Source organism: Mycteria americana, chromosome 1 (assembly GCF_035582795.1).
Source record: "Mycteria americana isolate JAX WOST 10 ecotype Jacksonville Zoo and Gardens chromosome 1, USCA_MyAme_1.0, whole genome shotgun sequence".
NCBI classification, from domain to species: domain Eukaryota; kingdom Metazoa; phylum Chordata; class Aves; order Ciconiiformes; family Ciconiidae; genus Mycteria; species Mycteria americana.
The window spans coordinates 39,814,030-39,841,153 of NC_134365.1; the positions used below are offsets into that span (position 1 = coordinate 39,814,030).

The 27,124-nt window shown below is 38.6% G+C and overlaps 1 protein-coding gene across 4 annotated transcripts; it reads right to left on the bottom strand.

Moving 5' to 3' along the window:
- Positions 1-484: 484 nt before the first annotated feature.
- On the bottom strand, positions 485-27,124 carry MDM1 (Mdm1 nuclear protein). Of its 4 annotated transcripts, none has more exons than XM_075495294.1 (15): positions 26,671-26,782; positions 26,000-26,105; positions 23,259-23,620; positions 22,684-22,818; positions 20,401-20,556; positions 18,188-18,321; positions 15,903-16,002; positions 10,971-11,009; positions 10,430-10,605; positions 8,728-9,006; positions 6,857-6,942; positions 6,603-6,733; positions 5,410-5,668; positions 4,211-4,279; positions 485-1,952 (listed from the first exon to the last, which is right to left on the bottom strand). In XM_075495294.1, the coding sequence occupies exons 1-15, from the start codon at positions 26,686-26,688 to the stop codon at positions 1,846-1,848; spliced, it is 2,157 nt and encodes a 718-aa protein (XP_075351409.1). In that variant the 5' UTR covers positions 26,689-26,782; the 3' UTR covers positions 485-1,845. The 4 variants fall into 4 exon arrangements, with proteins under 4 accessions (XP_075351409.1, XP_075351420.1, XP_075351429.1 ...); XM_075495305.1 differs by lacking the exon at positions 26,671-26,782 and adding an exon at positions 26,986-27,124 and having other exon boundaries at positions 486-1,952; positions 6,857-7,005; XM_075495314.1 differs by having other exon boundaries at positions 486-1,952; positions 6,857-7,005; positions 26,671-26,712.

Sequence of the window (27,124 nt, forward strand, 5' to 3'; positions counted from 1 at the left end):
ACATGTTGAATACGAAGAACGTAGACAGAAGACACTCAAATTAACTCGCCAACAAGACACCGCAGCAACATTCCCTCCTAAACAAAAAATTTCTATTTTTTAGCCATTAAGTTTTCCACTATAAAACTACCATTTTAGAGGAAAACTGGCAATTTTCATAAAGGCTGTTGTACACAGAGTTTCCCTTTCAGCAGAAACTTTCTGACCAACTGTAACTTACGTATTAAGTGCATGACACAGAATAATCTCAGAAGTCCTCAAGATAAAATAAAATACCACGATTTGTTTCAAAAAACTCCACTGTTAGGAAGCTACTGCAATGCCCAATTTCTGGAAGAAGTGGACACTGTTTTCTAACATGATCAGTGCTGGACAGCACTCACTCTTTAAATCAACACTTCATTTGTTGGGGACTGGCCCTTTGGGCATTGCAGCCTTCCAGCCTGTGTAGCACCCATCTGCTCGATGGTCACGATTCCAAGTATCAACTTATCTAGCTTTAGTAACTTATTCTTTCTGAAGATCAGGTCCAAGGTAACATCTTGTCTTTCAAAAGTCCACAGATGTTCCAGCTGAACAGGTGAAACAGAGAACTAAACAGAGAAGTGCCAACACAATAGGCTCTACCAATTTATCTGGCATAGCTTGAATAGAAACAAATCAAACAACCTTTTTATTTTCAGTAATATGCGTACATAATTGTGTACAAAATCGAAAGGTAAGCAAATGTGTACAAAATTCAAATTGTTCTTGTATAAAATTTCCAAATGAAGTCATTTTAAAACTTGAAGCCACACAAGAAGAACCAAACTGCCTGCTAGCCGCCTATTTCCTCTACTTCATGTTGTTTGCATCACTTGGAAAGATAAAACAAGCTGTCAGCATAAATCACAAACATTTTTCACTGTGACAATCGTAACAGTATGCCAGTCTCCCAGCAACAGGCAACTAGGAGGAGAGGTAATTAAAATGTCAAAGTCAAGAAAAAACATTCTTCTGAATTTACTTTAAGAGATCAACTACTCCTAAATACCTGAGTTTGAAGTGGGGCTGGGGAAGGCCACTGTTTAAGGTGGCTGAGGTTGCTTTTTCTAGAGAAGTTGAAATTAACGCTAAGCACGGGTCTTGCCCACAAAAAGACAAATGTTCACATTAGTATATCTGACAAACTGACGTACTGTACACAGTGAACTCTAATAGTCGTCCTGGCCAAAAAACTATGGACAAGGAACAAACACTAACGCTTAGTGTCCTTTTCTCAAACTCCTGTATGTTCCATGTTAGCTTCATTAAGAAATAATAATTTTTTGGGAACAGGTTAAAAGCAGTAAGTAGTAAAAGTAACTTTTTGTTACAGCACTGTGCTGTACTGACAATTCATACAGTAACATAAACAAATATACCACAGTTGCCTTTAAGATAGCTGGTTAAAATCAAGCAGCTGAGGTGTCTGGTGAATGATGGTGTTGCCCCTGAATACTGTCCCAGGTCATACTGCATGACCACAGCAGAATACCTTGAAAAGTAACACACAGGTTGCATAAAAAAAATAATTATCTCAGTTTCAAGAGGTGCTGCTGTAAAAAAAAAATAAAACCCCACATGGCTGTTGTGACATAGTGAATTAAGACATAACTCTCAGATATAAAGGACCTACATTTAAAACACTGGTTTAAATATTGAAATTTTAAATTGGGATGGTAAGTCCTAAAAGTTGGACCATATTAGTGATAAGTGAAAGGATGCTGCATGGTATCTACAACCACAATTTTTAAAAATGTACACTACAAACTATAAAAACCAAATCATTTTACAGAACAGTTTCTATACAACAGGTGGGAGAGATTATGTCTTGCCCCAGAAATCCTTCCTCTTCTGAGCTCGTTCCAGTATCTGAGATGCAAGCGAGCTAGATGCTGCTGAGCGAGCAGAAATCTGAGACAACCTGTCATCTGTGGGGACAGCAACAAGGGAAAAAGTAAATAGGAAGATTAAATATACATATTAAAACACAGTTGACATTCATGGCAGACTTTGAAAGTGCAAATGTTTTTATGCCCTCTTTCACAATGGATGATAAAATAGTACCACAGTTCAATTCTATTACTTGGTAACTGACAAGCTGGAGAAGAATCTCACTAGAAAGCTACTAGGATGCTAGGTAAGTTTAAGAGAGCTACACGCCCAACTCTTGACAAACTCCAGAATGAGACCCCTACTGTCACCTGGGAATTGCCCAATTCTCCAAGTCATCTTTACATTTACTCTCCTGTGTCAGAAGACCTCAGAAGTCATTCCTCTCCCACTGAAATCTGTACAGACTAGGCTCTGATAATGACATATTCATGAAAGCAACCCACCACTTCAAGCAAAGTGGAAAACCTTAGAATAACACATGACTAAAATATCAGAACCTATGTTGCCAAAAGAGCCCTTCTGTGCCAAAACCAGCTAGTGTGCCACACGCTGTTAAAAGAAATGTATCTTCTGAAGAAAACAGGAAGTTTAACACAAAGACAACAAAAAGCATGCTTTAAAAATGTAGTTTTGAAAGATCTTCCTTTTGAATACAGGGTCCACTTCACATCCAGCAGAACTCTTAAAATTAAGCAGCCTGGATGCTGCTTCTCAGATAAAGCACAACATTATCTTCTTTAACATCATCATTAAAATGTTGCTACAGCTCTGTCAAGATGCTGTCTATGAAAAATTACCTTAATTACACCCATTCTCCTGCAATGGATTAAAAAGAACTGTATCAGTACTTTCCAGATCCCCCTACCAACAAAAAACCAACAAAAAATTCCAGAACTCAGTCCTAACAGGACCTGTACTTCATCGGTGTTTCAATTAACTTTTCAGTAGCATTTCTAAATTTTTGAAATACAGTGATCCAAACAGCCCATAACAGGCTCACACACTATGCATAACAACCATATTCCCATGTATGAGAAAACTGCTCACTGCACTTCCACAAACAGACGTGTCATTGGAGTAACTCCCAGGTTTGTGAACAAATATGGGCATATGAAATATCTGTGAGCTGGCCCATTGCACCTGTTTCCAAAAGCTCATACATCATCACTCAGCTCAGAGGAAAAAAAAGAAAAAGAAACAGCAGTTACAGCATTTAATCTGTGTGCAGCAAGCTTGTGGGAAGCTGCAGAGTACTATAGGATTTTGCGTGTTTTATGTAGATACACAGATGCTTGGCTGAGCCATCTGCACAACCCACACATTTTCCAGCCAACTGCAATGAGTAAAACAGAGAATCGGCCTGAACCTTGGTTAAAACCAAGGAGCAAACAAGCGTAAGGGGTCGAGAAAAAAGCTTTTGGTTGCTCTGGGGTATATCTATAAATAAACTGCAATCAGATATAAGCTTGCTCTGCCCATACTCTAATCTGAACCAAACACAGGTGATTGCAACTAGGCACAGCACCACACCAAGCTCAACCTCATACACCATGCTAAGAAACAATGTCTAGCAGCTCAAGTTAATGAGGCTACAGTACCTCTGGTTGACTCATGCTACTGAAAGAGTTTATTTGTGTCTGCCCACAAAAGGGCCAAGAAGATGCACTGGTGGGCTGTGCACTGGCTGCTCCCCCAGATTAACTTTACAGTAAGCAGACAAAAAGGCCAAAACAGCAATCAGAATAACAGGATGCCGCAAGTACCCCTAATACACTGAGCAGAGGAACAGGTGTGAAAATTAAAGTCAAAGGAATCATTTTATGCTGCATATCTGGTGCTGAAGTCTCACAAGCAAAATCTTTATCTTAAGATTTTTGGTACCTTTTTTAGTTGCATCCAAAGTTACTGCAGCTGCAACCTAGGCTGTGATCATTTTGCAGTTTGCTTCTGTTGCTATGAACACAAAGGCTTAAAAAATGTGTTGGGGAGGAAACGATTTTAGGTATGGAACTGAGCAAGCTATAGTAACCATATTGAGCCACAATTGTCTACTTAATTTTCAGCTGCATTTAATGGTTTATCCATACTAGAATATACCTTCACATTCATACTTCAGATTACTACGATGAACATATTCAAATTATTTTGACGAAACAATGCAGTAGTTATTCATGCAAACACATAAACCAGTATTATTTACTGCATTCAGAAACCTCTCACATTAGTGTAAAAATTAAAATTAATCTAGGTAATATACACATGATATACAATAATACTTTGGGACAAGAAATACCTTCATCATTATAGTTTCTTTCCTGAAGAGGTAACTGGAAAGATCTCGTGTTTGGATTGCCAACATTCCCTAAGACAAAAAGTCAAAGGCACAGTTTTGAATCATTTCAAAATAGACAAAGGATAATACTTCATTTTAGAACATTTTAAGATGTTACAACATTATCTCCAAAACATGAGTCTTATAAATAGCAAACATACCAAAAAACTCCAGGAGACTCCTTTACTCTAAGCTGAGGTAAAATAAACTTGCTCCACTGTGTTCTTCTCAAGGCACCTATCTTTGGTAGATGCTACAAGTTACTTAGTGAACTGGACTCAAGGTGCAGAGCTAGAACACAGCACCAATTCTAACCTCTTTCTGAGGAGATTCTCTGGATTTCACCATCCCACTTAACCTGACAACTACTTGTTCCATTCTAGAATTGAAATACTACTTTAGTTTAGCTAATCTTTCTAATAAAAGGACCAAGAATTGTGGGACCTTAAGCAGCTACAGAAAGTCTTTCTGGAATGGAGACTTAAGCACATAAACTTTATCTTGACTAAGGAGTGAAGGATTCTTTTCTTTATCAAATTTATGTCCCCAGTACCCCTAAACATTGTTAAAAATCTTTGAAATGCTCCAGCACAAATTCCTCCTCAGCGAAGAAATGGGTTTCTCAATATCCAATAAATCTTTTATACATGACTTTTTTGTTTCCATATCCTGCAGAAATATTTAAGGAGCTTATCTCTCAGAAATCCACAACTCCTGCAAAATAATACCACACTATAAAGGTCCCCAGTTACACACTGCTGTTGGTAATTGCAGCTGGAAAAGTGTCACAGCATCCAGTTGTAGCCTAAAGATTAAAAATTACAACTGTTCATGCTAAACCAAATTATTCTTATAATGAGTAAGTACTTATTGAAATTAATAAGGCAAAATTGAAATTAATAAAACAACCGACCACTAGAATACAATGACATTAGTGGAATCTGAAACTAAGGTGGAGAGCTGTGCACACTTCCTCAGCAAGACTAAACATATAGTAGAAAAACTTTTGTTTACAAACAACACATTCTTTGTAGAGTCCGTAAGGTAAAGTCTGTAAGACAGAGGCAACAAGCTCAGCACTCTCTTGGCCTGAACACTGGACAGTAGCCATTTCCATCCTGCAGCACTCTTAACACAGCCAGTTACTACACAAAACCCACCATTATGCTGGAATTCTGGATCCTTGAGAGTCCCTTGAATACGACGAGAGGGACTCCAGCAAGGCACAGAGCAGCTGTTGGCTGACTTCAGCACAGGAGGTGTAGAGGAACGCTCTTGATGAGCTGAAGCAAGAGGAACTTGCTCATCAGAAACACTGTTAGGAGACCACTGATCCTGCCTAAGTGGCAGAGGATCCAAAGTTCCCAGCCCAGCAGGTGGAGAGGTAAGGAGTGAAACAGCTTCCACTTCCACATCAGGCTAAAACACAATAGAAAGAAAAAAAAAACAAAACACAAAACCCACAAAACCCACATCTCATATACAGCCTTCCAGTACAGATCCTCACATGTGCAGCAATAGTTGGCTTTACACTGTTACACTTGTCATGAAGGTACTGGAAGAATAAGTACTTCAAGCTTGCAAGACAGCTTAAAGAAAATCTATTCCTAATAACGAATGTTTAACATGGTTTGAAAGCAATCTAGTCAGGTCAAACCAAAAGCTTATTTTCTTCAGAGCAAAAAACTGTGTTCTTAGATTTTAAGCCAACACAACCAACTTCTCATGCAATTGTGTCTGCTTCTATTACAGAACTTACTACAGAGGATGCATGCAGTGAAATGCTAGCTGTCTTTGTAGAACTCAGACTAAGCACAACTTGACAAAAAAAACCCACAAAAAACCCAACTCCTAAATGTTTCCATTTTTCTTTTAGTAACTATGCAAGCTGCAAAGTAAAAGAAGCACCCAAGTAAAGGAAAGGGAGAATGAAATTATTATGGCACATTTACCTATCTTGTACATAGGCACCCAACCTCTCCTTCTTCAATTTCTTTCAAGTCAAGGAATCTGGAGCTGTGCCCTATGTCAGTGGCAAGCTACAGTAATATTAATGAGGAAATCAACAGCTCCTGATGGCAACTTTTTTTTTTTTAGAAACAGATCCTGTGCATTTAGCAGAAAAAGCCAAAATGGAGCTCATCCAAATCTCACTCCAATAGTCTCAATTCCTTTGACTGATACACCCAAAAAAATTATTTATTCAGACATTGGCCTTTTTTAGTCACAGATGCTGAGAATTTTAGAATAGTAAATGACAACTCAAGAAAAAGGTTCATTAAATAAATTATTCACAATTATTTAAAAAGCACATTCCTAAAATGCATAATGGTAAGTCTCTTTTCTGGCTCACCCGGAAGGACCTTCTTTTTGAAGCTTCTCTTGCACCTCTCTTAGCTGAAGAAGGGTCTGTTCCTAAACCTTGTGTTCTCTGCTGTGAAGATGAAGACTTGAATTTAGGAGGAGACACTAGAATCGCACCTCCTATTGTAGTGGAGAAGATGAAAAATGCTTTATTACCTTAAATAACCTAATAAATTAATTCATACATGTCTTTTTTTTTCTTTACTTCTTGAAATACTGCTTTGCATTTAAAAGTCTTTTTACCAACAGCTGGGGTAGTGAGATCATGATGAGTCCTCTGAGCTCCACCAAGTGCTCTCAGCTTTGGAGTAGGAAGCCTGCCGCCTGTCCTTGAGGATACAGAAGAAGAATCTGACACAGCTGCAGAAGAATTCAATACTAAGGCATTCTCACTGCAAAAAAAAGAGAAATTATTAAAGGATTAACTAAGGACTCACGAGTCTTGCACTCAAGCTTTTTGTTTCTAATACATTCCTACAATGAAGCCTAAGGCAACACAGTTAGGGCCATAAAACATCAACAGCTAAAACATCTGCTTGCAATGGGGAGTCCTGGATTCCAGTCCTTGAGCCTCAGTTTCTATATTTTATTTTTTTTAATGTAACTGGATAAAATACATAAACAGTCTCAAGCCGCAAATTCAGGCTCTCTCTGTCCCAATAAACCTTGAATGTATTGCTGCACAGTAGCAGAGACTCACCAGGCGGGCTGGAAAGAGTACTCACCCAGAAAACCTTTGAACCTGGTTGCCACCTTAGAGGTGGGAATGTGGGTTTGACTCTTTTCAGTCAATGTGGTGGAACAGAAACCAAGTATTCCACATTTATGTAACCACTCTAGCCCCCAGGTTATTAAATAAATCAGCACTACCACTTCTTTCTTCTTCCTCCAGATGTATTTCAAAAGGAGGTGGTGGCATACCCTCATTGTGCAAGGAACCTGATCCTATCAGTGCACGCTAGACATGCTCTGAGGACATCTAGGCAAAGAATGTCTCATTTCTAGCTCTCAAGCAGGCTTAGATAACATGCAAGTGTCAAGTTGCTCTGCATGGCCAAGTCCAGAGCATACCTCAGCACACACACAACCACATTGCAGGATGACAGAAGATCTTCAGTGTCAATCAGAGACACATCTATGAACTAGATAATCTCTAGAAACTTATGAAGGTTTTCAGGATGATAGGTTTGAAAGCCTGCATTTAATTTCTATTTGAGTCTAGCATCTCAATCTTTCTTTGCCTGGGTTTTGCATACAGGATATTATCCCCAAAGGAGACAATTACAATTCCTTACCTTCAATTTGTGCTGCAACACCAAAGATAAAATCCAATGAGGAATACAAAATGCTTAGATGGTATGGTAACAAGGGCCAAAGTTACTCAGATTTAAATATCTATCAAACTAAAATGTTGTTCTACCAAAAAAGGTATGCAAAACTTTCACAGTAAAAAGCCAGAGACTTCTGTAACTAGATATAATTTGGATCTTTCAACTGTCAAATACAGTACTGTGCACTGTACTATGCACATACTGACTTGATCTCTCATTATTTCTAAATACCGCTCCACCTTTTTCCCTCCTGTGCTCAGTAACATAATCACCAGTGATTACTGGATGCTAGTTATTTTTTTCTCCCAAGTCTTTTATCTTTGCCCATGAATTTTTTTAAGGAAAACAGATGCTTAAGTACAAGATTAGCATGTATTCTACCCTTTCAGTCCTATCAATCCTATGCTGTCAATTTGAAGCAAATTGTGAGCTTTAATTTTCACTACACTTGGCTGCTGTGTAATGAACAGTCTGTTCTGAGAGGCCCATACTGCAAATTTTACAGTTTTGTAAAAAGCATTAGAATTGTTCATGCTTCTACAAACTTCTGTCTTGCAAGTTAGAAATCCATTATTCTCAATGACAGATCCATTTCCATCAACCAGCTCAATGTCTTGAACTTTCTCATTCTTTATCATACTGTTAAAAACAAAAGTAGCGTCACAACAACTTACACTTTCTTAAGTAAATATGATTTAAAAACAAAAAACAGTTAACTTACAAATTTCTGAGACGTTAGAGGAAAAAATTATATATATACACCACAAAAATGTTCAGTTTTACCCTTCCATTTTCTTATCTTCATTGGCATCCTTATTGTTTTCTTCTAACTGCTGAGCCACCACTGCAGATTGTTCATCTTGTTTTTCTTCCTCTTCCGTTGATTGCCGATTCTCCCTTTCTTCAGCACCTTCTTGTTCATCCCAAACTAAACGCCTTTTGACTGGAACAGTTAAAGCATCTGGCATGTCTTTCTTCTCAGTGCTGTCCTGGTGTGGCTGTTCTCTGGAATCAGGTTGCTGCACCATTTTGGGGCTTGGTGCAGTCTCTTTTTCAGAAACTCTAGGTAACAAAGAAAGCAGTGTTTCACACCATTGATTTGCATGACATACACGTGTCTATGCAGAACACATTCATCCAGTTCAGTCCTTTGCTGAAAGTACAGCTCAGATATTAAAAAGTGGTACAGTTGACATGATGAATAGTTAAATTTCCACTGAAGTTTATGTTTAAGCACAACCCTTTTTCAAACTAGATTCTATGAAAACTCTATGGATTACCATTTCCAAAAATGTAATGTAAAATTAGGGCTCTATTTCCAATTTAAACAACAAGATAGATTATCAGAAGTGCTCAAAAAATAAGTAGTTCCATGCATAGGGACTGTCTGATGTCACAATTTCGAAAGCCAAGCAGTTTAGAAGACTCCTCTTTAGGTACAACTTTTGAAAGTCTTAAACTCTCAACTGCTCACAGAAATCAGTGCAAATTAGACCAGTACACAGAAATGAGATCAGTAATAGGATCTGTATTTCACAGGCAAAAAACCAAACCAGTAAACCAAAAAATTTACAGCATCCTTAATATCACACATTCTAGTGTAATAAATACTCTTTTACACGTCATCCCCCCAAGCCTCATTAGACCTACAGTCATGCAAATGGGTAGATCTCTCACACACACACAAGACGAGTAGTGTGCATACAGCAGTTTAAGTGGACTACAGACAGAGGCATCCAAGGCACTGTTTTTAAATATCGGATCTCAGAGAAGACACAAATGGCTCTTTTTCCCCTCCTTGCTTCAGCAATAGCTGTCTGTACATTTTACTAAAATACTAATTCTGAATTTTCCTAGCAATGGATTTATTATCTGCCAATTCTGATGGCCTTCCAAGAAAGGAGAAAATGGATGTACATCATTCCAGCTCTGAAGTCTTCATCCAGAATTGAACAGTGTCTAAGACTCAACCACAAGATTAATTAATCCTGACAAGAACACTGATAACATCTGAGTAGGCAAAGCATAGTTCATATCATTCCAGTGCAAAGAATATTACTTCAGTATGACTCAGTGCGAAATTCCTCCAGACTTGATGAGACTAAGGTTGCCACACTAAATATACATTTGTGGAGAATTATAAAGGAATAACTTTCTCTTCTTTCAGAAGACTGGACTGTGCCTCATTTTCAATTTGAGCACACATCAACTGATGTATCTGTGAAAAGGTAAATGCCCTCAGCTGTTCTGGAGAATTTACGTATCACAGAATCGCAGAACAGCCTGGGCTGGAAGGGTCCTTGAAAGACCATCTGGTCCAACCTTCCGTGGGGAAAGGGAGCCTAGATGAGATTATTGAGCACCCTGTCCAATAGCATCTTGAATGTAGTCAAACATCCAAGATCCCACAGCTATGCTAAGCTTATATTCAGCGTTTTGCTCTGTTTCAAAGCTGCAGAATAATAGGCAGGAATGACGACCTTACCCAGCAAGATCTAGTGCTCTGATGTTGTTGCTGATGCCTTCTTCTGAACTGGAATTTGAGGACACATCCCAAAGACTGTTATTATCGGAAAGGATCTGATTGAGATGGTATCGGGAGAAGTGTGTTCCCTCTACTCGTTGCCTGTAAGCCTTTGCTCTTTCTCGAAGCTCTCTCACCTACACATCAAGATTTCATAAATTGCACGTCTGTTTAAAGTTTACTAATAGGCTATTATAAAGTATTTGCATTAGCTAATAGCAGCTAGAGGAGAAAGGCAAGTTACTCATAATACAGGGCCACCCACAGCACAAACATTGCATGCCACAGTAAATGCAACAAAAGGAAAGCAAAAATAACAGAAGTGTATATTTAGTAAGCATGTTTGCGCCATGAAGCCAAAGCAAAATTGTCAATTATTCATTCAATGAGCACAAAAAGTTATGCAGCAACTATAAATAAGTTTAGTGCAGAATTCTAGTTTTTCCATCAGCGCTCAGACACAGTGCTCCAAACATGAAACAGGAACTTAGAAGCAACCAACCTCCATATACCACATGGAATTTACGGTGTTTTGAGATGCCTAAGGAGAGGAATACAGAATTATTTAAAAATTTCTTATTTTTCTCTCAACACTGTATTATCACCCTTGAAACTTTATTTCAGTCTAAGCAAGAAATTAAATGCTAAAAACCTGTCAACATAGCTCTATGCTGCCTCCCTGAGATTCAGGAAAAAGCTGTAAAACATATACATCAGCACTGGTATTTCACCAGTTTTTGCCAAGCCTGAAGAAATTAATTTAGATTTCTAAGCATCAACACTCAAAAATACATTCACCACCAATTTATGATTATTTCAAGTCAATAGGTCTATGTGCATGTTTAATACTGTGTTTGTATGCTGTGAACACTGCAACTGTCTCTAGCTACATTAATCTTTGTGAGAAGCTGATGATTACGTGAGAACTCTTGGTGCTATTGTATGTAAGACATAATATCAAAATCATTCCTTCTAGGCTATCAGTAACTGTAAGAATGAGATCTAAAACTGTTCAGATGTCAGGTTTAGTCTTAAAAAAATAAAAGTGACAAGCCCTCTCTTTAGACATTATACTGCTGATTACACACTATCATTTTTATGGTTAAAACTATTTAAACTCTCACACTGTCTTGTGTCCTTCACCTAAGCACAATTAAAGTGCAGGAAGAAAAAGCAACAACAAAACGTTTATGTTTAAATTATTAAAAATAACTTTGTGATATTGTTGTGTGAATTCTGGCTCACTAAAAAATGACTCACAGGAAATAAGTATTTTGTCAAAGAGCAGGAAAGTAATACTGACACTTCCTCTAGCACATTTTCATAGCATTTCTTATTTATTCTTCTTTCATGATGGACTTTGCATCGTTCTTTCTGCAACAAACAGAGTTAGTGGGCCAAATTCAACTAAACCCACTAAAAGCAACTGGATGCAGCAGATGGAAATCCACTTAGCCCACACCAGCTAACATCCCACAATTTGACCCACTAAACTTCCAAAGAATAGCCCATTAAAAATATATGCTTGTCATTTTAAGAGGAGAGTTTAAAGTTTGAGGTGCAAGTGATTTACTGGATTATTCGCTTTAAGTAGAAGAATGAAAAATTAATTATCATAGCCACAACAGAAGGAATATAAATCCAGAGCAACAAGACGCTGCAGGGGGAGGAAGAATACTATGTCTCCAGTGAATTGTGAAGAAGTACAAAGGACAACCGTCTCCTTCAGTGACTCAGCGGGCAGCATTATCTCAGCAGGACACAAGCCCCAGAGAATCCTACTGTGATTATGAATTGCCCGCATTAATTTTTCAAAAGCGTAATTCAAAGAGATTTTTTCATTCAACTGCTGAAAAGCAACTCTTAATAATATATTCTAGAGTAGCAGTCTAGGAGTAATCACTACAGCTAAGGTCATACCAGGATTCTCAGAACTTCAGAACGTCTGCTTTGGACCCAAAGTTACCCATGTGCGGTCCCAACTAAGGGAGAAACCAGACTGGATCAGTCAGAGCTTATCATCTAATCACTTATGCTAAGCGAGAGGTGTTCTGTACGCACCTTTGGCAGGGGTGAGTCTCAACAACCCACCAGACGTAGAGGTTAGATACAGCTTTGAAGAACATTTCTCTCTGTGTCAGTGCATTAGTATGGGAACAGGTATGGAATCATATAGAAACCAAAAGGACTGTTGGGCAGCCTATATTGTGAATGGCCAAAGTACCTTTGTTGCTTTACAATAAAACCAATGTGCTTGACGCTTCTTTCAAGTTATGCATACTTTCATTAATCTGCTGTTAACAAATTTCTCAAATGGCTAGATTCTTTCTTATGTCTCAACTGTGAATGAAATATTTTATTCAGTCCTACTGTTTTAGCCATGCTGGAACCCATCTTGTAGTTCTTAGAACAAAAATATTGAAAGTATTTTTTCTACAAAAAAAAAAAAAGACTGGCCAAGAATCAGGTCTATCAGGATTTTTATTCTTACATTAACAGAGGTTTTAAGAATTAACCTTGGTTTTCTTCCAACCTGCCTTGAAGATCGGAAAATTCCAAGCTTTAATCTTGCTCTTTGCTTTCACTACACCCACAAAAAGCTTCTTATTAAGAATTATAACCCTCAATGATACATATGGAAATACTAACAAGACAATAGCAAATTAAAAAAACTCCATGTAGAAAAAATCCCACACACTAACACATTTACACAAGCTAAATACTATTCTTTGTCCACTAGCAAAACTAGTTTGATATGATGTACTGATTTTGGCCGGGACAGAGTTAAGTTTCTTTATAGTAGTTCCTACAGTGCTATGTTTTGGATTTGTGCTGAAAACAGAGTGATAACAAAGGGACATTTTAGCTATTGCTGAAAAGTTCTTACACAGCATCAAGGCCTTTTCTGTTTCTCATACTGCCCCGCCAGCGAGTAGGCTGGGAGCGCACAACAAGCTGGGAGGGGACACAGCTGGGACAGCTGACCCCAACTGACCAAAGGGATATCCCATGTCATATGACATCATGCTTAGCATATAAAGCTGGGGGAAGAAGAAGGAAGGGGGGAACATTCGGAGTGATGGCATTTGTCTTCCCAAGTAACCGTTATGTGTGATGGAGCCCTGCTTTCCTGGAGATGGCTGAACACCTGCCTGACCATGGGAAGGAGTGAATGAATTCCTTATTTTGCTTTGCTTGCACACACAGCTTTTGCTTTACCTATTAAACTGTCCTTATCTCAACACACGAGTTTTCTCACTTTTACCCTTCCAATTCTCTCCTCCATCCCACTGCAGGGGAGTGAACAAGTAGCTGCGTGGGGCTCAGCTGCCAACTGGGGTTAAACCATGACATATGCTCATAGGCATGTGATTTAAAGTCTAACAGAGACAGGAGAAATTCAGGTAATTCCAATTATAAAAGTCTCTTCTATATGAACTCTATATGAACATACTAGGATCTGATGTAGGTATGCATACATAAAAATGTGTATGTAATCAAAAATGTGTATGTCATCTAAGCACATTTGTCATCAATAAAATATTCATTATTATAGTCTTAAAATGAATTTGGCTCTTCCAGCTACCCAGCATAACTCCTTCATTTAGAAGGCCCTATAATCCTAATAATTCTTTTTTGAATTCTTCATGCCTACTGCCAAGTGACTTCTTTCTAGTTTCCTGCAGTTCCCTTGTCAGCAAGAAAATCTCCATGGAAAAGTCAGACACATCCAAAACACTTATCTACAGTGTGGGAATTTCTTGCTTTCTCATACACTCTAATTAAATGCCGCATATATTTACTTCCTACATCTCTGAAACATGATCCATAAAGGATCCTGCCTGGTAAAGCAGAACATCCATCCTCCACTTGCAGTCTTCTCATTCTTTCCCTCGCTTGTACTGCAGTGACTCCTCCCAGCTGGCTGAGCCACGAACACAATATACTCCAAGGCAATGCATCCCTTTCCTTTTACTTGCCTATCAGTCAGTTGCTCTTGAAGCTGAGCACTGCTCCTGACTGTTTTGAATGTTACTGATGCAACACCCAGTCTCCAAATGAAAGTCTTACATGCCAGAAAAATGACATAATATTCTACACAAACATTCTCTATACCGCTTAGGCTGCGTGCAATAGTTCAGAATATTCTACAACCTTAGTTACAGTAAATCTAATGCATATATCAATACATATCAAAAATAAAAATATTGCTTGTTTTTATTCCTCTAACATCCTCTCGAGGCTGTTTTCACAGAATGGATTATCTCATGCATGCATACACAAAATCTGATTATGAATCATCACATACTACAATATACTTTAAACTGAGACCTATTTCTCATGGATTATTTTGTATATATTCAATATATATTTCTTTTTGCCTAAAAAGAAAAAGAAAATTACTTGCTAGATTAAGTCCAGTGAGAACACTGGAGCTGAATGCTAAAACACAGAGCTGAATGCTACCACACGACTCCTGCAATTCTCAGAGAATGTTATTTTCAAAATCTCAAAACCCAACACCCTAGAGCCATCTGCTTCAGTTCTACCTTCCACATCAGCTTGATCCCAACTGATTAGGAAACTCAGATTTCCAAGTATTTGCCACGCATTTAGCAGCGCACGGTGTCTCACAAAGCCTCCCTCTATCAGCTGGGAGAAGCCCAAGTCAATTCAGTGAAATCTGACAGTTGCAGAACTAGCTCTAGCACTTTCTTAGCACACTGCTAACGATTTCCATTTACTTGACTAGTTCAGGAAATCATACTCAATAATCCTGCTAAGAAAGCCTATGGTCCTGAAGCTGTTCAGCATTTTCAGACTTCTACCAAATCAGTTCCTGTACAGTATAATACTGATTGCAGTTACTGAATAAACTACAAGAAAATACTTAGATTGGCTGAAACTTGCAAGAGAAATTCTCAATTTTATGTTGTGTATAACTGAATTCAGATGACTGCTTTGAATGGATTCAGCATGGCAAGCTAACAAACTGAGCCTGACTATCAAGCTGACCTAGGCTGACATGTATGTTGGCCTTTTCCTTTTATTCCCTTGGAATCTTCTATCATCCAATTCTGCATTTTGAAAACTTCTGCTTGTTAAAACTGGGCTGAACATCAACGCTGAGGTTATCTGCTCCAAAAGACTCTGTTCTGAATGATTCTGATTGTAGGGGAAACAAAACTCCTCCTTCTCTTTGGATGTCACATTAATATATTCTTTAAGTCACACCATCTCTTATTTTGTATTGCTATATATTATACTGACTTGTCAGAACCCAATCGTCTTTGTATACTCACCTTTGGGAGCTTGAGTCATTAGCATTACAATCTCAAAACTGTATCTTATAAACAACACAGTTAAAATTTTTTGCATCTAAAAATCAAAATACAAAGCATACTCACGCTTCAGATTTTTTAAGAACACTCACCTGGTTGGGAACTTTAGTCCTAATACGAGACCAAGCTCCATCTTTGTAGAAATACTGGGCTGGAGACAAAAATTTTGACCTATATTCAGTGTTCATCTTCCTAAGAAATCAAGAATGAGGAGAGGAAAAAAAGAGTAAAGCTTGATATCCAGAATATTCTTTAAGAGCACTTTTATAGTTATATCAACATTCATAAGTATACTTGCACTTAAATGCCAGGGCTGAGATGTGAAAAACGCATGCTTTGAAACACAGCTCATCCATACCAACACAACTAGGAAAGCTGTGAAAAAGCTCCTTCACAGTTGGTGGCTCTTCAGTAGTTACTCCTGTTGGTATTTCCTCACAACCCTTCTGCCAGAAGCTTCTGCCCTGACAGCCAAATCAGCAGAACATAATACACACACAAGCCTCAATTACTTCAACGCAAAATGCAGCATCTTGGTTTAAGTCACTGATGAAGGTGCATTTAAGTAAAAATGCCTGGTTTGGCACTAAAGTGTCCGAGACATCTCCTTCTATGAACTCCACTCTAAAGGCGCTCTGCATATGGGTGAGGTGAACTGTTGTGGCTAGAAACATCTGACTACCAGAACAATGGTCAGTATCATTCATCTAACTATGTCTTACCAGCTTTGATCTTCAAAAGGCCTCAGTACTTGAAAAGATGGATTTATTCTCCCTTCTACCACACACGATGGATTTATTCTCCCTTCTACCACACACATACATACACAGAAAAATTAACATCATCTAACCTATAGCAGGCAATAAGTAATACTTCAAGTCCTTAAGCACTGAACTGTGGATTTATCAGCTTAAATCTAAAGATATTTTTGGTTTTAATCTTGCTTCAGAACATTACTAACTTTATTTTAATATATTCAGCACTGGGTGAAAAAGCCCTCTTTTTCAGTCCTTCTTCAGAAATAGATCATAAAAGCCTGAAGTCAGAGAATAAAATGCACCTTGTAAAAAGAAAAATACCAAGACAACAAACCCCTTTATATTCAAAATTTCTTTCCACATGTCCCTTTCTTTTAAACTGACAGAATTCCTTCAGTTTTGGTTGCAAAACTAATGGATTAGCTCAAAAAACACATCACTGCTGTGCCTTGATCCCAGTCATTCTACTGCAATAGCAGGCCATGCAATGCAGCTTGCATACAAAATTACAGTCCTGCCTGCATATTGAGAACTTGCACATTTTGACAGCTATTTGCCCAGTGACTGTTGTTTTGTGCTACCACACTGAAGGTATAAGAAGCAGAAATTTGTCCTTAAATGAAAAAGGTCATAGCAAATGATCAAGAATTTTATACACTACTCACTGCAAAATTGACTACAATCTACTACATCAAAGAGCTACGAAAACCAAAGAGTTAAAGGTTTTAACTACACTATATCCACTCACTTTTTCATAAAGCAATTTTATTTCATAGAATTTTGGGTGATCATTTTGTAATTATCTCCCAATATCCAACAGCATTCAGACCTAGGTAAGTCTCCTCTCCCATCTTTAATCTAATGCCTTAACGCTGCCAGAAAGTCATGTGAATGAAAGCAATCACTGGGACACATTCAGCACAAAGACAGCAGAGATGGATTAATTTATGCATTTTAAAACCTACATCCATTCTGAGCTTTTATTTCTCTTGGCATACCTCAGATGTGTAGAAAATGGAAACATGAGTTCAGTTCCTGCAATGTAGGTATGTGGCAGCAGAAAAGGACACTTTGATAGCGCTCAGTAACACAGAATTTAATTTTATTTCCATGCTTGTCAGATTACCCTAAATGGGACAGATTTCTTTACTTCCCTTTACCTCATGTGTTTGCTTTTGTCACTCTGGGACAGAAGGTGGTACGGACTAGAAAAAGCAGACAGCAAGTACAATCATCACAGTTTTAAGGCGTGGAACAAGCACAGGAGAGTAGTTTGAAAGGTGACTACAACTTCCAATGCACTCGCTGAAAGTTTAGTAGCAGCACTGCACCAATTTTATTTAATTCATGTTAAATTTATTAATAATATTATTATTGCATCAGAAGGTTCAACTGAACAAGTGTAGTTACAAAGCTTCCACTTCTGCCGCCCGGAGAAGGGGATGGAAATTGACATCAGGTTTAGATGTACCCACAGGAAGCTCAATCCCAGTGCTGCAAGGGGGCATTTGCCCCTGCAACTGTAGCATGGCGTGGTTAAAGGTCCATTGTCCATCATTCTAAATATTAGGCTGCTGTACACCTATTCACTAGGCTAGGTTTTCCTATTTTATACATACCCATGACTTGTATGTAAAGAGAGGGGCTTTGGACTGATATGTTGCTTATTTTTTTGTTTAGGATGTTTCTGTTCTGATTTCCCTTGTTTTGCTGCATCTTCTGCTGGCTTTTGAAACGGTTCTTCCCTCTCACTCTAAGGCAAAGATAATTTTAAAAATACCACATTAGCTAACAATCTGAAAACCCTCATACTCCTTTTGACATCAAGCTTTTGCAAAAAGTTAATTTTATTTTAGTGTTAGCTGTTTTGTATATTTAATACAAAAATATTACATTCCTTTGTTAATACAAAAATAAACTAGCAAAATGCGAAAGCTAAGATTCCAAGTGCAACACTCAGTTAGTTAGATGATCTATTTTGTATACTTTACAAAATGAATTTAACATGAAACACAGAAATAAAATAATACAATACCTGTCCATTCTAACCTGAGTTGTGTAAGACTTAACATGTATATTTCCAGAATTTGTAATAAATAAAAAAAATTAAAACTCTTAGCTTTATCATCAAGCAATATAAACTAATTTATAATAAACCAAAAGGCAAATTTTTAATTTCCTGCCATCCTGGTTTATAAAGGGTCAGATTGACTTGTTCAGTTTTCACATCAAAGATTTTTTTTTCCCTGTTTATTTTATCCTCTCGGAAATCTCATGTGTAATTTCTGATTCTGCTAGAGATCTTCACAGATATTGTTCAAATTCAAGAAAAAAAAAAGGAAGGAAAAAAAAAAAGCCCACCAAAATCCCCCAAAACTTTTTCAAGATATTTATCAGATAAGAGATATTGGTATAAACAAAAAGCATTTTAGACACTTTCACTAAAATTCCCTTCTCATGCCTTCTCTTCCTTCACTTTATTAGCTCTCTTGGGAAAACATAACCTGAATTTCCAATATTAAAACCAAAGAAATGCTTCCTGAAAGCCTCATGCCTTTCAAGCTTTCTTCATATCTGCCTAAAGAGGCAAAAGGGGACATAAAATTCCTCATTCCCAGATGAGATTTAAAGCACTGGGCAGGTCTGAGTTTTAAATTATAAAAGCCTCCCAGCCAACAACATCTTCAAGAACCTCAAAAGTACCAATGGCTTAAACTGAGCCACAGGCACTCCTTGTTAAGCATGCGTTCTGCTCAGTGATGGTCCTAGTGAACATGTTGTCTGACAATGGCTCTTTGTTTTATCAAGGAACAGAGATGGGTACTGAAGAGACTCACATGTGGTCCTCCTACCTGAAGGATGGTTATCTAACCTGCAGGAATTTAGACAACACTACACCCGGCAGCTTGCTACAAAAATAGACATTCATATGTCCACCTTGCAAAACAGGTTAGCTGTCATGCAGTCTAAATTGCTCTCACCTATTTTTAGAAGGACTCGGTCTGAAACAATTCCTTTTCATTAAATGTGTCTGGTAAAACAGCCATAGCCATGTTTCCTAAAAGTCCACTTAAGTTTATCCAAGCTAACAGCAAGACAAGGAAATGCAAGGCCTCAGACAGCTGAATTACTTTCATAAAAGACATTTTAATATTTTGAACTGAGTAACAGAGCCTACATAGGCTACACAATGTCCTGTTATAGCGCTGTGCTAAATACAATTACTTACCTTTCAACTTGTCAAGGCAAAGGCAAATGAATTGTAACCCTTCCTCCATGTTTCTTCAAATTACAATTATTGGGTGAAAACCAGTTCCAACTGTGGCATCTTCCATACATCAAAATATTTTTTTTTAATTCACACTATATCTGATTTATGAGCTCCAAAAAATTCCAGACCTCCCATCCAGCCCTCTTGCATACCAAGAGACTACACTGGTACCAATGAGAGTATAAATCAGAGGTTTAGATTTCAGAAACTATCCTAATGACTAAAACCAAAGTTTCAATTTAAAAAAAAAAAAAAGAAGAACCCACTTGAAAACTCATAAATTAAGGTGACAGGAAAAACACACTTAAAAACATCATTGTCAACTGAACAAATGCACTACAGAAACTACAGAACCCACTACAGAAACCCCTAAGAGCAAATGGAGCTGTACAGTGTTATTTTCAGTCTTTTATAGCAAAACCACTACTGAGTCCAGTGTCATTAGCAACAGCTCTAAAATGTAACTAAAACATTTCAAAATAAACCCACCCCCGCATTACAGAAAAGAACAATCAAAATTATAGAAGTACACTAATGCCTTTCTTTTAGGGAAATATTTACTTGTCCACAAACCAGAAATTCTTTCTCTTCTGAACCACCTCTCTCCTGTGGACCCTTAACAGGAGGAGACCCTTTGACATTTCTCTCATATGCAGTTTCAGAAGTAATTGCAGGAGACTTAAACGGCGGTATGGATTTACTTGTGTTGCAAATAACCTTTGGGGAAAGAAAACAAACAAACAAACAAAAAAAGAGTGTCATTTGCTTACCTTAAGGCTAAATTTTCAAAATCAGTTAACCAATTCATGCAAATACACTCACATATGAGCAGACAGTTGTGTACAAATACAGCATGTGCAGACTAATTAACTTCTAGGACAAACTGAAGAGAAACTTAATCTGATAAAAATACATGTAAAAGTGACGGAGTCAGACACAGTCAAACCTGTGGTCAAACGCTGTTCTTACTGAAGTTCACTAACAGAAGTTTTGTTTATTTGGGAAGACAGTTCACCTTCAGAGTTGTATGTAGGATCGTATTTTTCAAATGTATGCCATAAAACTTCCCTATGAGTCCTCAGTACACGTCCAGTCCATAAGTAACAGACAACTGTTCTGTGTTTTAGAACTGGATGTTTAGGGCTTGGTAATTTGAGCTATCCACTATTTTCCAATCAATACTGTATTATAAACCAAGGTAGAGAATTTGCCTAATATGTGGTCAGGTATCATCTCCTCATGGGGTGCTGAATTAAAAGACCATGCCATATGTCACAAGTATACATTTTCCCCAGCTTTGCTATGAGAGTTTAGGTTTGACTTATAACCTAACCTGGATAACTTTGATGTTTTCATAGAATCTCTTCAAGGGAAAGGTATTGTCATTATTCAGTATTCAGATATATTCTCCATCATATCAATAGCAATCAAAAGAAAATCAGTTTGTTAATATGTCTAATTTTTATCATGAAACTCTAATCTTAAGTTTAGAACCTGCTAACTTTTATACATATTTAGATTTTTTCTAAGTTCCATTACCTAAGGATTTATAGTGCCTACAGACTTATTCTTACAGCTTCTTATTCTGTATAAGCCGTGCAAAAGTTTGCAATTTTAGATTCCACAGACTTTCTTCTGAAATAGCACAATGTTCACAAGCATCAATAATGAAATTATCAAACTGATTTCTAATAGAATCAAATAGAATTCTCTATGAGATTTTCCAGAAGGTGACATTCTGGGACCTGCCTCTTCCTCAAATGGTCCTTTGGCTTCTATACTATTGTCATGCATTTCAGTGAGTTTTCCTTGGATAAGGGACTGCTGGGAAACAGATGTCTCAAAGTAAGTCCACCTGCTTGGCATTCCAAAAAGAAAAAGACAGGAACCATTTTTATAGTGATTGATCCTAATTACCAACATTTATTGCCTCTGAAAGCTGTTACTGAACAAATCTGCTACCTGTGGGTAAAAAGAGAGAGAGCACCATCTGTAATAATCCCATTAATGTATATGCTCCTAGTGAAGAAAAAGAAGACAAAATAAAAGCAGAAGTGTCTATTTTATACTCCAAAATGACCAAAAGATGGATTGAGTCTCCTAAATCCTGATCCCAGTAACAATGAATTGAAAACACAAAGCAGTCTCACAATCAGAGTTACTCTTTGTGGTCTGATTAGAAATAGCAGCATTTTCAATCCTACAAAGTCCAAAAACTCATTACATATATCAAAATGTCACAAGAGTGTCTTAAAATCAGAAGATTCCACTTTTAAATATAAGCAGTTCTCATGAAAGAAAAAACACTACAAAGATGTACTTTAGGGGCTAGAAGTATATGTGCACAGAGATGGAGACTGAGAATAAGAAACTGTGGTAACCCATAAAAGACCATGAGAATAAACAGTGAAACCTGAATGATTTCAGTGGCAAGACATGTTATTACAATACAGAACACCTGAACATTCATCTGTTGGTTAGCTATATATTAGATAACATAAAAATGATAAAAATGAAGGGTAACGTTGAGTAGGATCTGAGAGCTCCTAAGGTAAATTAATGCAAACAGAAGAAAATGGTCCTGTTAGAAAGGACGGAATACAACCAGGGAGAACAAGAACAAGTAATTAGACCTGACTACAATAATGAATCATAGGGAAACAAATCTAACTATACCGCACTTCTGCATAATGGAAGAAAAAACAAAATACCATGTAACAGCATTCAAATTTGGACCCACCCCCGCCCCAACCAAAGAGGAAGAAAGGAAATCTTGGAAAGTAAGCAACTTTGCTGATACATAAAATAAAGTATTCATTTACTTTTTGGATTCTTTAAAGTTACCTGTTCAGCTGCAAGTATTGGTGACTTTTCATGAGGACTCTTCCACACAAATTGGCTTTGATATTCAGAATTTCTGGGGAAAGTATTTAAACGTGAAATATTCATGCCTGCTTTCCTCTGAAGGACTCTGTGAAGCTGACAATATAAAAAAGAAAAAAAAATTAACACCGATTGTTCCCTTTCCTAAATGTTTTCCAAGTCAAGTATCTTTCAATGCACACTTTCAAACCAATGGTTTGGTTTTTCATTGTATGAATTAAATGAATGCAAAGTACATTTTCTCGTTATAGCCAATGACCCCCAAAAGTCTCTATATTATTGGCTAAATCCTTGTTTAAATGAAATCAATAGGGACGGCATATGAAGGGCAAAATGCCTATTGACCTAAGTGGAACCAAAATCTGGTCTCAAAAGTACTGTTCTCCCAACAGAGAAGCTACAACATAGAAGAACATCAAAATACAGAACTAAGGAGAGAGTTAGACAACAGGGGCTGGTGTATGTGTATTACTGTAAGTATCAGATTAGTAATTTTTATACTGGTCAATTAAAAAAATATATATATCTTCCCTTACCCCATTACTCATTTTTTCGATTTCCTTTTTTGGAGATGGAAATGCTTCATTTTGATTTGGCGGAGCTGCAGAGGGTGATCTCTTCATGTTGTTTTCTGCAAGGGCAAGAGCTGTTTCACCTCCAGAATCTACCGAATGTGACCAAACTTTTGGGGGGAGTCTGGGTCCTTCTGGCGTTTCAATTTTTTCCTGATTCACATCACTGTTGTTGTGGTCTGTGTGCAACTCTGCAGTCATAAGAGCCTCAGTTTCAGGTGGGTCATTCAAATCACAATCTGCTGTCCATTCAAAGGACTTCAAAATCTGTGGATTATGGTAAGGTACCCTTCTCTTGGAAATGAAGTTTGGTTCTCTCGTGATTCCTGAAAAAGACATATGAGGTTTAACAAAAACATTCTATTGAAGACATAATATCACTCTATTACAAGAACAAACTGAAAGTTTATCATACAACTGATTATTAGAAAAAACTATTTTAGTACGTTTGAGCAATGACAGCTTATGAATTATGGGCACAGCTGTGAAATCCTGTCTTCCTTCCTATCTGCAAATGCCTTTCCTTTCCACTAAAGGTGATGGGAACATGGTGCTCCAGGACCATGTTGTATAAAACCCTATAAAGCAAATATGACCACAGGACAATCTTTTGCAAGTCGATTCTGGGAGTTGAACAACAACAACAAAATTAACACAGCCAGTGAAAAGAATGTGGTTAACACAGATACAGAATAACCAACCTGCACTGATTAAAAAAATGCCACAAACGCTTCTCATTGCACATGCACAATATAGCTTACTGAACAGGTTCTCACCTATTGTGACAGGACAATGACAGATCCCTATCCATCTAATACAACTGTGATTTAAAGCCATCTCAGATAGCTGGTGACTTTTTACAGTATGAACACAAAAACATTTCCAAAATTCTAAAAAACGCTATGTAACAAAACGAGGTATCGAGTTATTTTAAAGAATTGCTGGCCGTTACACGTGCAGATGAAAATAAAATTACCCTATCATTTTAAGAAGAGGATTGAATGACTGAACACATTTAAAGCAGGAAATCATAATCCAACTGCAAAGTGCTCAACTGTGATGGACAAATAAGTGAAGGCCCCTAACTGGTTGAAAGAAACACTTTCTAGGAGAGAGAGAAAACTCCTATCTCATGAAAAAGCAATGTAGAAAAAGAGAACACCCTACAGTGAAAGGTATACAGAATGTCTGGATGTCAAAATACACATGCAGGTGGTAAGAAGTAATTCCAGTGGAAAAACACTGGAAAAGTGGCAGGAAAGAACTCAGAGCACCTGCAGCTCTTAACTTTTTGTGGTGATGTTCCAAGTCATTCTTAAAACTGCCAACTATGTGTTTCAACAGGAAGAACCATAAGTTTAATTATCAAAAAAAATCTGCAAATCCTATGAGGTGTCAAGAGTGACATTTGAAGATGCACATGGTTAAATGGCCAGAAAAGAGGTGGGAGTGAAAATGAATGCAAAGGTGGAGGAAAACTATACCAAGCACACACAAAAACACCGCTACAACATGAGGAGGAGCAGAAACTGCTGTATTGCTAGCTCATGACTTTATTGCAAGTCTTGTAAAATTTGCAGTTTAGTTCAACTAGAAAAGAAGCATAGTTTACAATTTTAAAAAGAAGTTAACATGTTTGGATGTTCGGGTGTTTCAGAATTTGTGGAAGTTATTCTCTTCAGTACAGGTGCCCATACACAGAACCATGTGCTAAGGAAAGCAAGGTTAAAGAAATATATATTTTTGCAGTAATGGAAGAAAGCAGTAATATATATAAAGCATAATCTTTGGCAAGATTAAATTATTTATTAAAATGTTTAGTATCTCAACTGAAAACAAACCATACTCCCAGTAGTTGGTTCTTAATTACTAGGCCATAATTTAGAACACTTATATTGTAGGAATGAATATATTGGACTCTAATTACACAGATTGCATAGTATGGTTGCACTGAATTGCACAATTTTGTTGATCTGTCTTGCACCGCTACAGTAATTCCTACTTTTTACTGCTCCTTTTCAAAGCACTGCACTTGTCATCACTCTGCAGCTTAGTCCTTTTCCTCAACTCTCTATGGGCCTTTTAGTCCAGATGCTATTTTCTTTGTCTTCTTCTACTTTCCAATCCCACATTTTCCTGCATGATAATGTCTACAACCCCTAACTCCTAGACTACAGCATCACAAGTTCTTCCATTTAATGTCCATCTTTTCTTTTTTTTTCCCTAGTTAGCTGCCCTTGTAGGTCTTCATAAAAATCTTACTTTCTATCAAACTTTGCCCTAAATTAGTCTCCTCTTAAATATGGAATTTTACTTACTGTTTCCATGCACCACAATGCCTCCTTCTACATACCCTGTATGGGTTAACACTGCATCTGTGCTTCATGTTTGGGACTCAGCTTATGCTGCATTGTCAGAAACCACGTATTTTTCATGATTTATATAAATAGCAGTAACATTAAAATAAAGTTTCAGTGTAGCCAGAAAGAATATGGCATTCAAAAACCTATTCTAAATGATGACCAGGAATATACTTTTAACTGTATAAAGTGTACAAACTGCAAACACTACCAGTTCACTGTGGTCATGCACTCAATCACAGCAAACCTCTCTAGTCTTCCTGCAGCCCAGGCTCATCCTTACCAGAGCTGGCTTGGACAGCGCCAGGGTTTGCGATCGAGGGGGCAGCTTTCAGGGGCGCTTACCGAACTGATTCGACTGAAGTCCTGCCCACAAGGATTTCTGCTGTTGGGACGGGCTACAAAACTCTGGGGTTTTCCATTTGAAGTTTCTCTTATATTCACTCAGTCCCTGCAGCAAACAGAGAGGTGTCTGTCAAGTGAGCAGTGCATATCCTGCTTCGCTGCTTCTGTTGGTAAGAGGTCTCCAAGGGGAGAAACACCAACAAGGCCGCTGCAGGATCCAGCTAAGCTGGCAGGTTGCTCTGCATCTTCCAAACCCACCCCCATCGAAGAGCAAAAACTACTTGATTGCTCTCCGAATAGCAGGAAACAGCATCGAACAATTTCATGCACCAAAAAGTATGCAAAAACTTATTCGTATCTTTAACTTAATACAATTTCAGGCACAAATACAGCCTGAACCCTCTGTCACCCACACGACTGAACTCCTTCTGTCTTTATTAGCCAGCGCTCCTCAGCGCAAGGGTCTCCCCTTTCCCGCTTCGCCGGCGGCACCCCAGAAACGGTTGTACCCGCTCTTTCTGCCGGCTGCAGGGGCCGGCCGGGCCCGCCACCCCCCAGGCCCGGGGCCCCCCCGCCCGCGCAGCGCAGCGCAGCGCACGGCCCGCCGGGCCGCGCACACACCGCACCCCCACGGCCACGGCCGCTGCCCGGACAGCCCCGCGCCGCCTCACCCTGAAGCGCACGGGCATGGCGGAGCGCGGGCTACCGGCCCGCTGCCGTCAACGCCGCCGTTCCCCTGGCAAAGCCGCCGGCCCGCCCCGGCCCGCCTCGCCTCGCCTCGCCGGGCGCCTGCGCGGCAGCCGCCCAGCGGGGGCGGGGAGCACCGCGGCCCGCGCCCGTCCATCGCCGCTTCCCCTCACGGTGCAGCCCTGGGGGGCCATGTTGGGCGGGTGCGGCCCCCGTCTCCCCTCACGGCGCTGCCCTCGGGGGCCGCGTTGGCCGGGTGCGGCCGCCGTATTAGCCATATTAAAAGCCTTTTCCCGTACCTGTGGCAGGATAACGGCGCTATATCGCCAGTACTGCGTATCTGGAGAAGGACGACGGGGAGGGGTGTGAGCCCACCAGTGTGTCACTCAGTAGCGTGGGGCACTTGGCGCTAATGCAGCACAAGGCCAGGGGACGTTG